Source organism: Tachyglossus aculeatus, chromosome 17 (assembly GCF_015852505.1).
Source record: "Tachyglossus aculeatus isolate mTacAcu1 chromosome 17, mTacAcu1.pri, whole genome shotgun sequence".
NCBI classification, from domain to species: domain Eukaryota; kingdom Metazoa; phylum Chordata; class Mammalia; order Monotremata; family Tachyglossidae; genus Tachyglossus; species Tachyglossus aculeatus.
In genome coordinates, this window is record NC_052082.1 from 56,940,068 (window position 1) to 56,955,694 (window position 15,627).

General features: G+C 48.4%; 1 protein-coding gene across 2 annotated transcripts in view; it reads right to left on the reverse strand.

The window, feature by feature from the left end:
• Positions 1-1,560: 1,560 nt before the first annotated feature.
• Positions 1,561-15,627, reverse strand: part of STYXL1 (serine/threonine/tyrosine interacting like 1) — a 36,915-nt gene continuing 22,848 nt past the window's right edge. Inside the window, exon 8 of one of the 2 annotated variants that reach the window (XM_038759560.1) lies at positions 1,561-2,476. In XM_038759560.1, the coding sequence (XP_038615488.1) occupies positions 2,061-2,476 (416 nt within the window). In that variant the 3' untranslated portion in view covers positions 1,561-2,060. The remainder of the gene's footprint in view (positions 2,477-15,627) is intronic. The other variant, XM_038759561.1, reaches the window with a different exon arrangement.

Sequence of the window (15,627 nt, forward strand, 5' to 3'; positions counted from 1 at the left end):
CGGGGGCGGGGCCGGCAGAAGGGGTGGGGCCCGCGCGCCACTCCCGCCCACTGCGCCTGCTCCAATCCGGGCTCGGAGGGCGGGGCCCTCGCGCCATACCCGCCCACTGCGCCTGCGCCAATCCGGGCTTGGGGGGCGGGGCCGTCAGGAGGGAGGGGCCCGCGCTCCTCTCCCGCCCACTGCGCCTGCGCCAATCCCGGCTTGGGGGCGGGGCCGCCAGAAGGGGATTTGAACCCACAACCTCTCGCTCCCAAGCCCGGGCACTTGCCACTGAGCCATGCTGCTTCTCAATCAATCAATCAATCATTGAGCGCTCACTGTGTGCAGAGCACTGTACTAAGCGCTTGGGAAGTACAAGTTGGCAACATATAGAGACAGTCCCTACTCAACAGTGGGCTCAATAAATATCACTATCACTGAATATTGGAGTCAGCGGTCATGGGTTCAAATCCCAGCTCCGCCAATTGTCAGCTGTGTGACTTTGGGCAAGTCACTTCACTTCTCTGGGCCTCAGTTCCCTCATCTGTAAAATGGGGACTGAGACTGTGAGCCCCACGTGGGACAACCTGATCACCTTGTAACCTCCCCAGCGCTTAGAACAGTGCTTTGCACATAGTAAGCGCTTAACAAATACCATTATTATTATTATCATTGATCAGATCCTGCAGGCCCGGAGGCCTAGGTTTCCCTCCTTGGAGTCTCTCTGCCCTCCCCCACCTTCCCTTCCCCCTCTCCCTCTCGTCCCCCCCCCCATCCCCCCATCTTACCTCCTTCCCTTCCCCATAGCACCTGTATATGTTTGTACATATTTATTACTCTATTTATTTATTTATTTTACTTGTACATATCTATTCTATTTATTTTATTTTGTTAGTATGTTTGGTTTTGTTCTCTGTCTCCCCCTTTTAGACTGTGAGCCCACTGTTAGGTAGGGACTGCCTCTATATGTTGCCAATTTGTACTTCCCAAGCGCTTAGTACAGTGCTCTGCACATAGTAAGCGCTCACTAAATACGATTGATTGATTGATTGATCAGATCCTGCAGGCCCGGAGGCCTAGGTTTCCCTCCTTGGAGTCTCTCTGCCCTCCCTCACCTTCCCTTCCCCATCTCACCTCTCCCCACTAGGTCACCAGGGAGAGCCGAGCAACCATTTTATTGAGCCTCCAAGCAGCAGATGGGTAGAAGGAAAGGGTGAGGAAAGTTGAGGCCGGCTCTTCCCCACTGTCCCCCAACAGTGGCCCTGGGTTCACTCCTCCAAGGTCTGTCGTTGTAAAATGACGGCTGGTGGGGAAGGGGGAGCCGGAGGTTCATTCATTCATTCATTCAATCATATTTATTGAGCGCTTACTGTGTGCGGAGCACTGTACTAAGCACTTGGAAAGTACAATTCAGGAATAAATAGAGACAATCGCTACTCAACAATGGGCTCACGGTCTAGAAGGGGGGAGACAGACATCAAAACAGGTAAACAGGCATCAATATAAATGAGTAGAATTATAGATATATACACATCATTAGTAAAATAAATAGAATAATGAATATGTACTTACATACACATATATGTACTTCCCCCTGTGGGTGGAGGTCTAATTGGGTCTGGGTCAGAAACAGAAGTAGGGCTGAGGCAAGATAATCTCACTCTTTATTCTCATTCATTCTCTCTTTCTCAATCTCTCTCAGCCAGCCCACGTACACAGTTATTCTATAGGTGATTCGGGGATATATCTTAATGGAGTTAAAAATCTAAGGTTGATAGTCCCGGGTGACGATGGGGGCTGCTCCGACAGAAATGATGCCAGGAGAGCGGGGAGGCTGGGGAGCGTCTAGCCGGTAGCCCATGCCACCAGCTTGGGGCGGATGGGGGTGAGGGCAGGGGCCTTTGGGAGCCCCCACCCAACTCCAGCTCAATTTGGAGATCCGCGGGCCCACTCTGGGGAGGACCAGACAGCGGGTGGGACGACGTGGGCCGGTGCCAAGTGGCAAGCGGGCCGATCTGGTCCAGATACCCAGCCGTTAGGGCTGGGGGGGTGGGTTGCGTGTCCCATTTGGGTGGGAAAACCTAACAGGGTGCCCCCCCATCCCACCCAGTCCCTGACTTTGCGAGAGGTCGTCGGGTCGGGGGATGAAATGGAGGGGAGCGGAGAGAAAGGTGCGTTTGGATCTTCAATCCGGGGACGGCGGGGACCCTTAGTGACGAAGAGGAAGAGGTGAGGGGGCGGCCCCTTCGCCGGGGAGAAAGTAGAGGGCTGGGCGGAGGGAACATCCATCGCTCCCCGCCCCAGAAGGATAGGCGGCAGGGGGGTCGGGGCAGTCCGTCCCGCTTGCCGTCCCCAGCCGGGGGGCTCAGTAGTGCGGGTCCGAGATGTCGGTGATGGTGGCCCCATGGATCCTCCTCTCCCAGTCGGACAGCTGCCGCACGAAGCCCCGGTTGGGCCGCATGGTAGCTTTGCACTTCAGCATGTGCGCCCACGACCTCTACAAACCCGGAGAGGGGGGCGACGGCGGCGTGAGGGGCCTCATCTCTCCGGCCCACCGCCCGAGGCCGGGCGACGGAGGCCCATCTCCCCCCGGGGTCCCCGGCGGGGCTCGGGCCGGGCGCGCGGCTGCATGTGTCAAGGCCCTGCTGAGAGCTCACCTCCTCCAGGAGGCCTTCCCAGACTGAGCCCCTTCCTTCCTCTCCCCCTCATCCCCCTCTCCATTCCCCCCATCTTACCTCCTTCCCTTCCCCACAGCACCTGTATATATGTATATATGTTTGTACATATTTATTACTCTATTTATTTACTTTACTTGTACATATCTATTCTATTTATTTTATTTTGTTAGTATGTTTGGTTTTTTTTTTTCTCTCTGTCTCCCCCTTTTAGACTGTGAGCCCAATGTTGGGTAGGGAATGTCTCTGTATGTTGCCAATTTGTACTTCTCAAGCGCTTAGTACAGTGCTCTGCACATAGTAAGCGCTCAATAAATATGATTGATTGATTGATTGATTATGTGGTATCGGTGGTATTTGTTAAGCGCCCACTAAGTGCCAGGCGCCGTTCTAAGCGCGGGGGTAGATACAAGATGATCGGGTTGGACCCGATCTTGGTCCCACATTCTTAATTCCCAATCATGGTCCCACCTAGGGCTTCACGTTCTTAATTCCCATTTTACAGATGTGGGAACTGAGGCACAGAAAAGTTAAGTGACTTGCCCGAGTCACATAGCAGATGAGCGGAGGATTAGAACCCAAATCCTTCCGACTCTCAGGCCCTATTCACTAGGCCGTGCTTCTTCTCCTAAGAGGTCAGACCACCCGCCCGTTTCCTTGGGAAGGTTTCGCCAAAGCCTCCCGGGAGGCAGAGGAATGGATTAAATGCCCTCTTGCCTTATTATTAGCGAAACCCAGAATCCACGGAACCAAATATTCCGGCCAGGATCTGGTCACCTGGCGGGAATCTGTTCAAATAATGATAATAATAATAATGATGGTATTTGTTAAGCGCTTACTATGTGCAAAGCACTGTTCTAAGCGCTGGCGGGGGATACAAGGTGATCAGGTTGTCCCACGTGGGGTTCACGGTCTTAATCCCCACTTTACAAAGGAGGTAACTGAGGCCCAGAGAAGTGAAGTGACTTGCCCGAGGTCACACGGCTGGCAAGCGGCGGAGGCGGGATTCAAACCCATGACCTCTGACTCCCAAGCCCGGGCTCTTTCCACTGAGCCCCGCTGTCCTTTTGTGACTGAGCATGGAGTTTAGGGACAGAGCCCGCTGTTGGGTAGGGACCGTCTCTGTATGTTGCAAACTTGTACTTCCCAAGCGCTTAGTACAGTACTCTGCACACAGTAAGTGCTCAATAAATATGATTGATTGATTGTACTTCCCAAGCGCTAAGTACAGTGCTCTGCACACAGTAAGTGCTCAATAAATATGATTGTACTTCCCAAGCGCTTAGTACAGTGCTCTGCACACAGTAAGCGCTCAATAAATACAATTGATTGACTGTACTTCCCAAGCGCTTGGTACAGTGCTCTGCACACAGTAAGCGCTCAATAAATACAATTGATTGATTGATTGTACTTCCCAAGCGCTAAGTACAGTGCTCTGCACACAGTAAGTGCTCAATAAATATGATTGTACTTCCCAAGCGCTTAGTACAGTGCTCTGCACACAGTAAGCGCTCAATAAATACAATTGATTGACTGTACTTCCCAAGCACTTGGTACAGTGCTCTGCACACAGTAAGCGCTCAATAAATACAATTGATTGATTGATTGTACTTCCCAAGAGCTTAGTCCAGTGCTCTGCACACAGTAAGCACTCAATAAATACGATTGATTGATTGATTGTACTTCCCAAGCGCTTAGTCCAGTGCTCTGCACACAGTAAGCACTCAATAAATACGATTGACTGATTGATTGTACTTCCCAAGCGCTTAGTCCAGTGCTCTGCACACAGTAAGCGCTCAATAAATACGATTGAATGAATGAGTGAATGAATGAAGAACAAAAAAGAGGAAACTGCCACTTTCCCTTTGGCAAACCTGGGCTTCCCGCCCCCCCCCCAGTTAAACACCTCAAGCGAACGTGAGTCCCTTGGCTGCTTGTGCTTTTGGTTTCCTGGTCCTGCCCACAGCAAATCAATCAATCAATCAATCGTATTTATTGAGCACTTACTGTGTGCAGAGCACTGTACTAAGCGCTTGGGAAGTCCAAGTTGGCAACATCTAGAGACGGTCCCTACCCAACAGTGGGCTCACAGTCTAATAGGGGGAGATGGAGAACGAAACCAAACATACTAACAAAATAAAATAAATAGAATAGATATGTACAAGTAAAATAATAGAGTAATAAATATGTACAGACATATATACATATATACAGGTGCTGTGGGGAAGGGAAGGAGGTAAGATGGGGGGGATGGAGATATACATCACCAATTCGGGAGAACACATTCATTCATTCATTCATTCAATCGTATTTATTGAGCGCTCCTGCCCACGACAAATCAATCAATCAATCAATCGTAATTATTGAGCGCTTACTGTGTGTAGAGCACTGGACTAAGCGCTTGGGAAGTCCAAGTTGGCAACATCTAGAGAACAGTCCCTACCCAACAGTGGGCTCACAGTCTAACAGGGGGAGACGGAGAACAAAATCAAACATACTAACAAAATAAAATAAATAGAATAGATATGGACAAGTAAAATAATAAATAGAGTACATATGCACAGACATATATACATATACACAGGTGCTGTGGGGAAGGGAAGGAGGTAAGATGGGGGGATGGAGATATACATCACCAATCCGGGAGAACACACTCATTCATTCATTTATTCAATCGTATTTATTGAGCGCTTACTGTGTGCAGAGCACTGGACTAAGCGCTTGGCAAGTCCAAGTTGGCAACATCTAGAGACGGTCCCTACCCAACAGCGGGCTCACAGTCTAAAAGAGAACAAAACCAAACATACTGACAAAATAAAATAAATAGAATAGATATGTACAAGTAAAATAAATAAATAAATAGCGTAATAAATATGTACAAACATATATAGAGGCAAATCAGTATTCCCCATCTGCACTTGGGTCCCAAGAGGGCAAAAAGCTCAAATGAAGATAAGATAAAGTGCCTGTCTCCCCCGGGTCCAGTGATTCACCGCAACAACCACACTGGAGCCTTGTCAAAGGTCCTCGGTTGGAGATCAGCCGGTAGTGTTTATTGAGCACCGGCTGGGGCCCAGCGCTGTACTGAACTACAAAAACGTCCGGGCCACGTTTCCCCACTTCTCAAGGAACTCTAGGGGTTGCTCGTCTAGTACAGCATCAAACAGACACCCCTCGCCATCGGCTTTAAAGCAGTCAGCCCCCTCCTGCCTCACCTCGCTACCCCCCTACGCCAACCCAACCCGCACGCTCCCGCTCCTCTAATGCAAACCTTCTCACTGGAACTCAATCAATCCATCAATCGTATTTATTGAGTGCTTACTGTGTGCAGAGCACTGTACTAAGCACTTGGGAAGTCCAAGTTGGCAACATATAGAGACGGTCCCTACCCAACAGTGGGCTCCAGTCTCAATCTCATCCGTCTCGGCTCTCTCCCCCTCGTCCCCCTCTCCATTCCCCCCCATCTTACCTCCTTCCCTTCCCCATAGCACCTGGATATATGGATATATGTTTGTACGGATTTATTACTCTATTTATTTATTTTACTTGTACATATCTATTCTATTTATTTTGTTAATATGGTTGGTTTCGCTCTCTGTCTCCCCCTTCTAGACTGTGAGCTCGCTGGTGGGTAGGGACCGTCTCTAGATGTTGCCAACTTGGACTTCCCAAGCGCTTAGTACAGTGCTCTGCACGCAGTAAGTGCTCAATAAATACGATTGATGATTGATTGATTGTCCTCTCGCCCACGACCCACCTCCGGCCTGGAATGTCTTCCCTCCTCAAATCTGACAATGACTCTCCCAGCCTTCAAAGACTTATTGAAGGCCCATCTCCTCCAAGAGGCCTTCCCTGACTAAGCCTTTTTTTCCTTTTCTTCCATTCCCTTCTGCAGCACCCTGACTTATAATAATAACATATATAATAATATAATGCTAAGCGCTAACAGTGCTAAGCACTTAGTACAGTGCTCTGCACACAGTAAGCACTCAATAAATACGATTGATGATGATAATGGCTCCTCTCCCCCTCCTCCCCCTCCCCATCTCCCCTGCCCAACCTCCTTCCCCTCCCTACAGCACCTATATATATGTATATATGTTTGTACATATTTATTACTCCATTTATTTTACTTGTACATATTTATTCTATTTATTTTATTTTGTTAATAATAATAATAATAATAATAATGGTATTTGTTAAGCGCTTACTATGTGCAAAGCACAAAGCGCTGGGGGGATACAGGTGATTCGGTTGTCCCACGTGGGGCTCACAGTCTTAATCCCCATTTTACAGATGAGGGAACTGAGGCCCAGAGAAGTGAAGTGACTTGCCCAAAGTCACCCAGCTGACAATTGGCAGAGCCGGGATTTGAACCCCTGACCTGTGACTCCAAAGCCCGGGCTCTTTCCACTGAGCCATGCTGCTTTGTTTTGTTGTCTGTCTCCCCCTTCTAGACCGTGAACCCGCTGTTGGATAAGGACTGTCTCTCTATGTTGCCAACTTGTACTTCCCAAGCGCTTAGTACAGTGCTTTGCACACAGTAAGCGCTTAATAAATATGATTGAATTTATTAAGCACTTACTATGTGCAAAGCACTGTTCTAAGCGCTGGGGAGGTTACAAGGAGATCAGGTTGTCCCACGGGGGGCTCACAGTCTTCATCCCCATTTTACAGATGAGGGAACTGAGGCCCAGAGAAGTGAAGTGAGTTGCCCAAAGTCACACAGCTGACAATTGGCGGAGCCAGGACTTGAACCCATGACCTCTGAGTCCAAAGCCCGGGCTCTTTCCACTGAGCCACGCTGCTTCTCATCAGCAGGACTTGCTCCCTTTATTCATCCCACGGCACTTAATAATACTAATAATCTTGGTATTCGTTAAGCGCTTACTATGTGCAAAGCACTGTTCTAAGCGCTGGGGAGGATATATGGTGATCAGGTTGTCCCTTGTGGGGCTCACAGTCTTCATCCCCATTTTACAGATGAGTGAACTGAGGCACAGAGAAGTGAAGCGACTTGCCCAAAGTCACACAGCTGACAAGCAGCTGAGCCGGGATTAGAACCCATGACCTCTGACTCCCAAGCCCGGGCTCTTTCCACTGAGCCACGCTGCTTCTCTAATGTATGTATCTGTAATTTTATTTATTAAATTAATGTCTGTCTCCCCCCTAGACTGTGGGCAGGGAATATGTCTGTTCTATTATTCTCTCCCAAGTGCTAGTAGACTGCTCTGCACACAGAAGCAGCATGACTCAGTGGAAAGAGCCTGGGCTTTGGAGTCAGAGGTCATGGGTTCAAATCCCGGCTCCGCCAACTGTCAGCTGTGTGGCTTGGGGTAAGTCACTTCACTTCTTCTTCACTTCTTCTTCTTCTTCTTTCAGACTGTGAGCCCACTGTTGGGTAGGGACTGTCTCTATCTGTTGCCAACTTGTACTTCCCAAGTGCTTAGAACTGTGCTCTGCACACAGTAAGCGCTCAATAAATACGATTGATTGATTGATTCTCTGGGCCTCCGTTCCCTCATCTGTAAAATGGGGATTAAGACTGTGAGCCCCCCGTGGGGCAACCTGATCTCCTTGTAATCTCCCCAGCGCTTAGAACAGTGCTTTGCACAGAGTAAGCGCTTAATAAATGCCATTATTATTATTATTATTCTTGTTATTACAGTGGGGACCGTTCAATCCCCTCTCCATAATAATAATGATGGCATTTATTAAGCCCTTACTATGTGCAAAGCACTGTTCCAAGCGCTGGGGCAGATACAAGGTAATCACGTTGCCCAGTGTGGGGCTCACAGACTTAACCCCCATTTTCCAGACGAGGGAACTGAGGCCCAGAGAAGTCAAGTGACCTGCCCAAAGTCACCCAGCTGACAAGTGGCGGAGCCAGGATTCGAACCCACGACCTCTGACTCCAAAGCCCAGGCTCTTTCCGCTGAGCCACGCGGCTTCCCTCTCCATCCCTGCCTCTCCCTCCAGTGACCCAGCAGGGCCCACCCCACACCCCTGACCCCTTCAATCAATCAATCGTATTTATTGAGCGCTTACTGCATGCACAGCACTGTACTAAGCGCTTGGGAAGTACAAGTTGGCAACATATAGAGACAGTCCCTACCTTCGGACTCGAATCGGATTTAAGCTTCTTAAACTTTTCTTGAACCTACTGATATTTCCATATTTCCAGCTTGCACAATCCCCTGGGGTAGCAAATTCTCACCCCTCCCCGGGATGAAGAAATGTTTCCTTTTTGTTTCTTTCGAAATTCCACCCTGACGGTACTGAAGATCGGCCAAACGGCTATCTTACCTCACCGCTCTCCCACTACCTATCAATCAATCAATCGTATTTATTGAGCGCTTACTGTGTGCTGAGCACTGGACTAAACGCTTGGGAAGTCCAAGTTGGCAACATCTAGAGCCCGACAGCGGGCTCACAGTCTAGAAGGGGGAGACAGAGAACGAAACCAAACATATTAACAAAATAAAATAAATAGAATAGATACGTACAAGTAAAATAATGATGCTTTGGTGCGGAGAAAGAGAGGCAGAGAGAGAACAATGAGGGTTCAGCAGCTTTGGGGATCCGCACCCCACAAAGTCCCCCGCTTTGCCGGGAGGAATCAACCCAAGCATTCGCAGCGTGGCTCGGTGGAAAGAGCCCGGGCTTTGGAGCCACGGGTCACGGGTTCAAATCCCGGCTCCGCCAATCGTCGGCTGTGTGACTTTGGGCAAGTCACTTCACTTCCCTGGGTCTCAGTTCCCTCATCTGGAAAATGGGGATGAAGACTGTGAGCCCCCCCGGGAAAACCTGATCACCTTGTAACCTCCCCAGAGCTTAGAACAGTGCTTTGCACATAGTAAGTGCTTAATAAATGCCATCATCATCATCATCATTCATCCAGCACCTTCTCTGTGCTGAGAGCACCATAAAATCAGCAGAGAATCAATCAATCAATCGTATTTATCGAGCGCTTACTGTGTGCAGAGCACTGGGCAAGTCACTTCACTTCTTGGAGCCTCAGTTCCCTCATCTGTAAAATGGGGATGATGACTGTGAGCCCCCCGTGGGACAACCTGATCACCTTGTATCCCCCCAGCGCTTAGAACAGTGCTTGGCACATAGTAAGCGCTTAACAAATGCCATCATTATTATTATTATTATTATTATTACTAAGCGCTTGGGAAGTCCAAGTTGGCAACATCTAGAGACGGTCCCTACCCAACAGTGGGCTCACAGAGAAGCTGTGGTAAGAACGTGGGCCTGCGAGTTGGAAGGTCATGGGTTCTAGTCCCGGCTCTGCCCCTCGTCTGCTGTGTGACCTTGGGCAAGTCACTTCACTTCTCTGGGCCTCGGACCTTGGGCAAGTCACTTCACTTCTCGGTTACCTCAGCTAGAAAGTGGGGATTGAGACTGTGAGCCCCACGTGGGGCAGGGGCTGTGTCCATCCCCATTTGCTTGTCGCTTGTCATCTTACCTCCTTCCCTTCCCCACAGCACCTGTATATATGTATATATGTCTGTCCGTATTTATTACTCTATTTATTTATTTTACTTGTACATATCTATTCTATTTATTTGATTTCGTTAGTATGTTTGGTTTTGTTCTCTGTCTCCCCCTTTTAGACTTCGAGCCCACTGTTGGGTAGGGACCGTCTCTATATGTTGCCAACTTGGACTTCCCAAGCGCTTAGTACAGTGCTCTGCACACAGTAAGCGCTCAATAAATACGATTGATTGATTGATTGTCTCTACCCCAGCGCTTAGTTCGGTGCCTGGCACATAGTAAGCACTTATTCATTCATTCATCAATTCAATCGTATGTATTGAGCGCTTACTGTGTGCAGAGCGCTGGACTAAGCGCTTGGGAAGTACAAGCTGGCAACATAGAGAGCCGGTCCCTACCCAATAGCGGGCTCACAGGCTAGAAGAATCTGGGGATCTAGGGATTCATTCATTCATTCGTTCAATCGTATTTATTGAGTGCTTACTGTGTGCGGAGCACTGGACTAAGCGCTTGGGAAGTACAAGGTGGCAACATGGAGAGACGGTCCTTACCCAACAGCGGGCTCACGGTCTAGAAGAACCTGGGGATCTAGGGATTCATTCATTCATTCATTCAATCGTATTTATTGAGCGCTTACTGTGTGTGGAGCGCTGGACTAAGCGCTTGGGAAGTACAAGGTGGCAACATAGAGAGACGGTCCCTACCCAACAGCGGGCTCACAGGCTAGAAGAATCTGGGGATCTAGGGATTCATTCATTCATTCGTTCAATCGTATTTATTGAGTGCTTACTGTGTGCGGAGCACTGGACTAAGCGCTTGGGAAGTACAAGGTGGCAACATGGAGAGACGGTCCTTACCCAACAGCGGGCTCACGGTCTAGAAGAACCTGGGGATCTAGGGATTCATTCATTCATTCATTCAATCGTATTTATTGAGCGCTTACTGTGTGTGGAGCGCTGGACTAAGCGCTTGGGAAGTACAAGGTGGCAACATAGAGAGACGGTCCCTACCCAACAGCGGGCTCACAGGCTAGAAGAATCTGGGGATCTAGGGATTCATTCATTCATTCATTCAATCGTATGTATTGAGCGCTTACTGTGTGCGGAGCGCTGGACTAAGCGCTTGGGAAGTACAAGCTGGCAACATAGAGAGCCGGTCCCTACCCAACAGTGGGCTCACAGGGAAGAAGAATCTGGAGATCTAGGGATTCATTCATTCATTCATTCAATCGTATTTATTGAGTGCTTACTGTGTGCAGAGCACTGGACTAAGCGCTTGGGAAGTACAAGGTGGCAACATAGAGGGACGGTCCCTACCCAACAGCGGGCTCACAGGCTAGAAGAATCTGGGGATCTAGGGATTCATTCATTCATGCATTCAATTGTATTTATTGAGCGCTTACTGTGTGTGGAGCGCTGGACTAAGCGCTTGGGAAGTACAAGTTGGCAACATAGAGAGACGGTCCCTACCCAACAGTGGGCTCACAGGGAAGAAGAATCTGGAGATCTAGGGATTCATTCATTCAATCGTATTTATTGAGCGCTTACTGTGTGCAGAGCACTGGACTAAGCGCTTGGGACGTACAAGGTGGCAACATAGAGGGACGGTCCCTACCCAACAGTGGGCTCACAGGGAAGAAGAATCTGGAGATCTAGGGATTCATTCATTCATTCATTCAATCGTATTTATTGAGCGCTTACTGTGTGCAGAGCGCTGGACTAAGCGCTTGGGAAGTACAAGGTGGCAACATAGAGGGACGGTCCCTACCCAACAGTGGGCTCACAGTGGGCTCACAACAAATGGGGTGATTATTCTTTTTATTAGCAGATCCGCTCCCTGCCCGTCAGGGGCTTCCAGCCCGGAGGGCTGCGCTGGGGATTTTTCCAGTTGCCGGATTTCCAGTTGCCGGATTTCCAGCGGGCCTTTTATCCCAGAAGGCCTGGGCTGTCCCTTTCAAGGAAGGCAGTGGGTCCCTGGCCTGACTGCGTGATTTAAGTGCCAGGTAGGTGACAGGCCAGCTGGATAAGGGTCACGTCTCCTCAGCCACGTCCTCCGCCCCGTGACGTGACTCGGGGGGGGGGGGGGGGGAACCAAATGGGTGCTCTCCAATAATAATAATAATAATAATAATAATAATAATAATAACAATGGCATTTATTAAGCGCTTACTATGTGCACAGCACTGTTCTAAGCGCTGGGGGGATACAAGGTGATCAGGTTGTCCCACAGGGGGCTCCCAATCTTCATCCCCATTTTCCAGATGAGGGAACTGAGGCCCAGAGAAGTGAAGTGACTTGCCCAAAGTCACACAGCTGACAGGTGGCAGCCACTTACCCCGTGACCCCAGGGCATCGGATCACGCCGCTGACCAGCGAGGTCCATAGTCCCAAGCGCTTAGTACAGTGCTCTGCACACAGTAAGCGCTCGATAAATACGATTGATTGACTGATTGATTGGAAGGGGGGGGGCCCCTCCCGTCCCCCTCACAGTCGTCGTCTAGGACATCACCGCCGGGGCGGGGTGGCGGAGCCGAGAGATTGCCAACCTGCTTCTTAAGCAGAGCTGAGGAGCAGCTTGGCATGGGAGTCAGGAGGGTCTGAGTTCTAATCCTGGCTCCGCCACAGGTCTGCTGTGTGACCTTGGGCAAGTCACATCATTTCTCGGGCCTCAGTTTCCCTCGCCCCCCATCTTACCTCCTTCCCTTCCCCACAGCACTTGTATATATGTATATATGTTTGTACATATTTGTTACTCTATTTATTTATTTATTTTGCTTGTACATATCTATTCTATTTATTCTATTTTGTTAGTATGTTTGGTTTTGTTCTCTGTCTCCCCCTTTTAGACTGTGAGCCCGCTGTTGGGTAGGGACCGTCTCTAGATGTTGCCAACTTGGACTTCCCAAGCGCTTAGTCCAGTGCTCTGCACACAGTAAGCGCTCAATAAATACGATTGATGATGATAATGAGGGATATTAAGAGTGTGAGCCCCATGTGGGGCAACACTGTAAAACGGATATTAACACTGTGAGCCCCGTATGGGGCAACATACGTTGCCAACTTGTACTTCCCAAGCGCTTAGTACAGCCCTCTGCACACAGTAAGCGCTCGATAAATACGATTGATTGATTGATTGATTGACAGGGACTGAGTCCCACCTGATTAACTCTTTTTTCCTCTCCTCCTCCCCACCCCCCCGCCCTACCTCCTTCCCTATTCTATTTTCCCTACTATATTATATCTATATTCCCTACTCTATTTATTTATTTATCTTACTTGTACATTTCTATCCTATTTATTTTATTTTGTTGGTATGTTTGGTTCTGTTCTCTGTCTCCCCCTTTTAGACTGTGAGCCCACTGTTGGGTAGGGACTGTCTCTATGTGTTGCCAATTTGTACTTCCCAAGCGCTTAGTACAGTGCTCTGCACATAGTAAGAGCTCAATAAATACGATTGATTACCTCTTTCCCCTCCCCACAGCACCTTTACATACGTTTGGACAGATTACTCTATTTATTTTAGACTGTGAGCCCACTGTTGGGTAGGGACCGTCTCTGTATGTTGCCAACTTGGACTTCCCAAGCGCTTAGTCCAGTGCTCTGCACACAGTAAGCGCTCAATAAATACGGTTGATTGATTGATTCGCTCATTTCACTCTGCTGCCCGGATTATTTCCCTAAATAATATTAATAATAATAATAATAATAATAATAAATAATAAATAATAAATAATAATAAATATAAATAATATTTCCCTGGGCCACGTCTCCTCACTCCTTAAGACCCTCCAGAGGTTGCCCATCCACCTCCGCATCGAGCAGAAACTCCTCTCCGTCGGCTTTAAAGCGCACAACCAATTCGCCCCCTCTCTCCCCAACTCCCTCATCTACTACAGCCCAGCCCGCGCACTCCGCTCCTCTACCGTCAGCTTATCAATCAATCAATCGATCGTATTTATTGAGCGCTTACTGAGTGCAGAGCACCGGACTAGGCGCTTGGGAAGTCCAAGTTGGCAACATAGAGAGACGGTCCCTACCCAACAGTGGGCTCACAGTCTAGAAGGGGGAGGCGGAGAACAAAACCAAACATACTAACAAAATAAAATAAATAGAATAGATAGGTACAAGTCAAATAAATACATAAATAAATAGAATAAATAAATAAATAAATAGAATAAATAAATAAAAAGTAAATAAATAGTTAATAAATAAATATAATAAATAAATAAATAGTTGATAAATAAATAGTTGATAAATAAATAGTAAATAAATAGTAACAATAAATAAATAGTAAATAAATAAATATGTAAATAAATAAATAAATATCATGCCTCAATCCTGTCTATCTCACTGCCGACCCCTTTTCCACATCCTCTCTCCAGCCCGTAACTCCCTCCCCATTCCATATACGCCAGTCCCCCCACTCTCCCCACCTTCAAAGCCTTATTCCCAATGCTCTGCACATAGTAAGCACTTAACCGATACCATTATTATTATTATTATTATTATAGTCTCCGCTCCTCAAAAAGGCCTTCTCCAAGCCCTCCTTCCCCCCGCTCTCTCTCCCGGCTGTTTCATCAACGCACTTGGACCCCGGGCTGTGGAGTCAGAGGACGTGGGTTCTAATCCCGGCTCCTCCACATGTCTGCTGTGTGACCTTGGACAAGTCACTTCACCTCTCTGGGCCTCAGTTCCCTCATCTGTAAAATGGGGATCAAGACTGTGCGCCCTTGGACAAGTCACTTAACCTCTCTGGGCCTCAGTTCCCTCATCTGTAAAATGGGGCTTAAGACTGTGCGCCCTTGGACAAGTCACTTAACCTCTCTGGGCCTCAGTTCCCTCATCTGTAAAATGGGGCTTAAGACTATGCGCCCTTGGACAAGTCACTTCACCTCTCTGGGCCTCAGTTCCCTCATCTGTAAAATGGGGATTAAGACTGTGCGCCCTTGGACAAGTCACTTAACCTCTCTGGGCCTCAGTTCCCTCATCTGTAAAATGGGGATTAAGACTGTGAGCCCCACGTGGGACAACCTGATTACCTTGTATCTACCCCAGCGCTTAGAACAATGCTTGGCACATAGTAAGCGCTTCACAAATACTATAATTATTACCTGCCACCCTCCACCCTATGTATGTATATATCTTTTAATTATACATTATAAATTATGTATATTAATGTCTGTTTCCCCCCTAGACTGTACGTTCATTTGTGGGCAGGGAATGAGTCTGCCAACTCTGTTGTAGCCTACTCTCCCAAGTGTTTAGTACAGTGCCGTGCACATAGTAAGCCCTCAATATAGGAGAAGCAGCGTGGCTCAGTGGAAAGAGCCCGGGCTTTGGAGTCAGAGGTCGTGGGTTCAAATCCCGGCTCCGCCACTTGTCAGCTGGGTGACTCTGGGCAAGTCACTTGCCTTCTCTGTGCCTCAGTTCCCTCATCTGGAAAATGGGGATTAAATGTGAGCCCCCCGTGG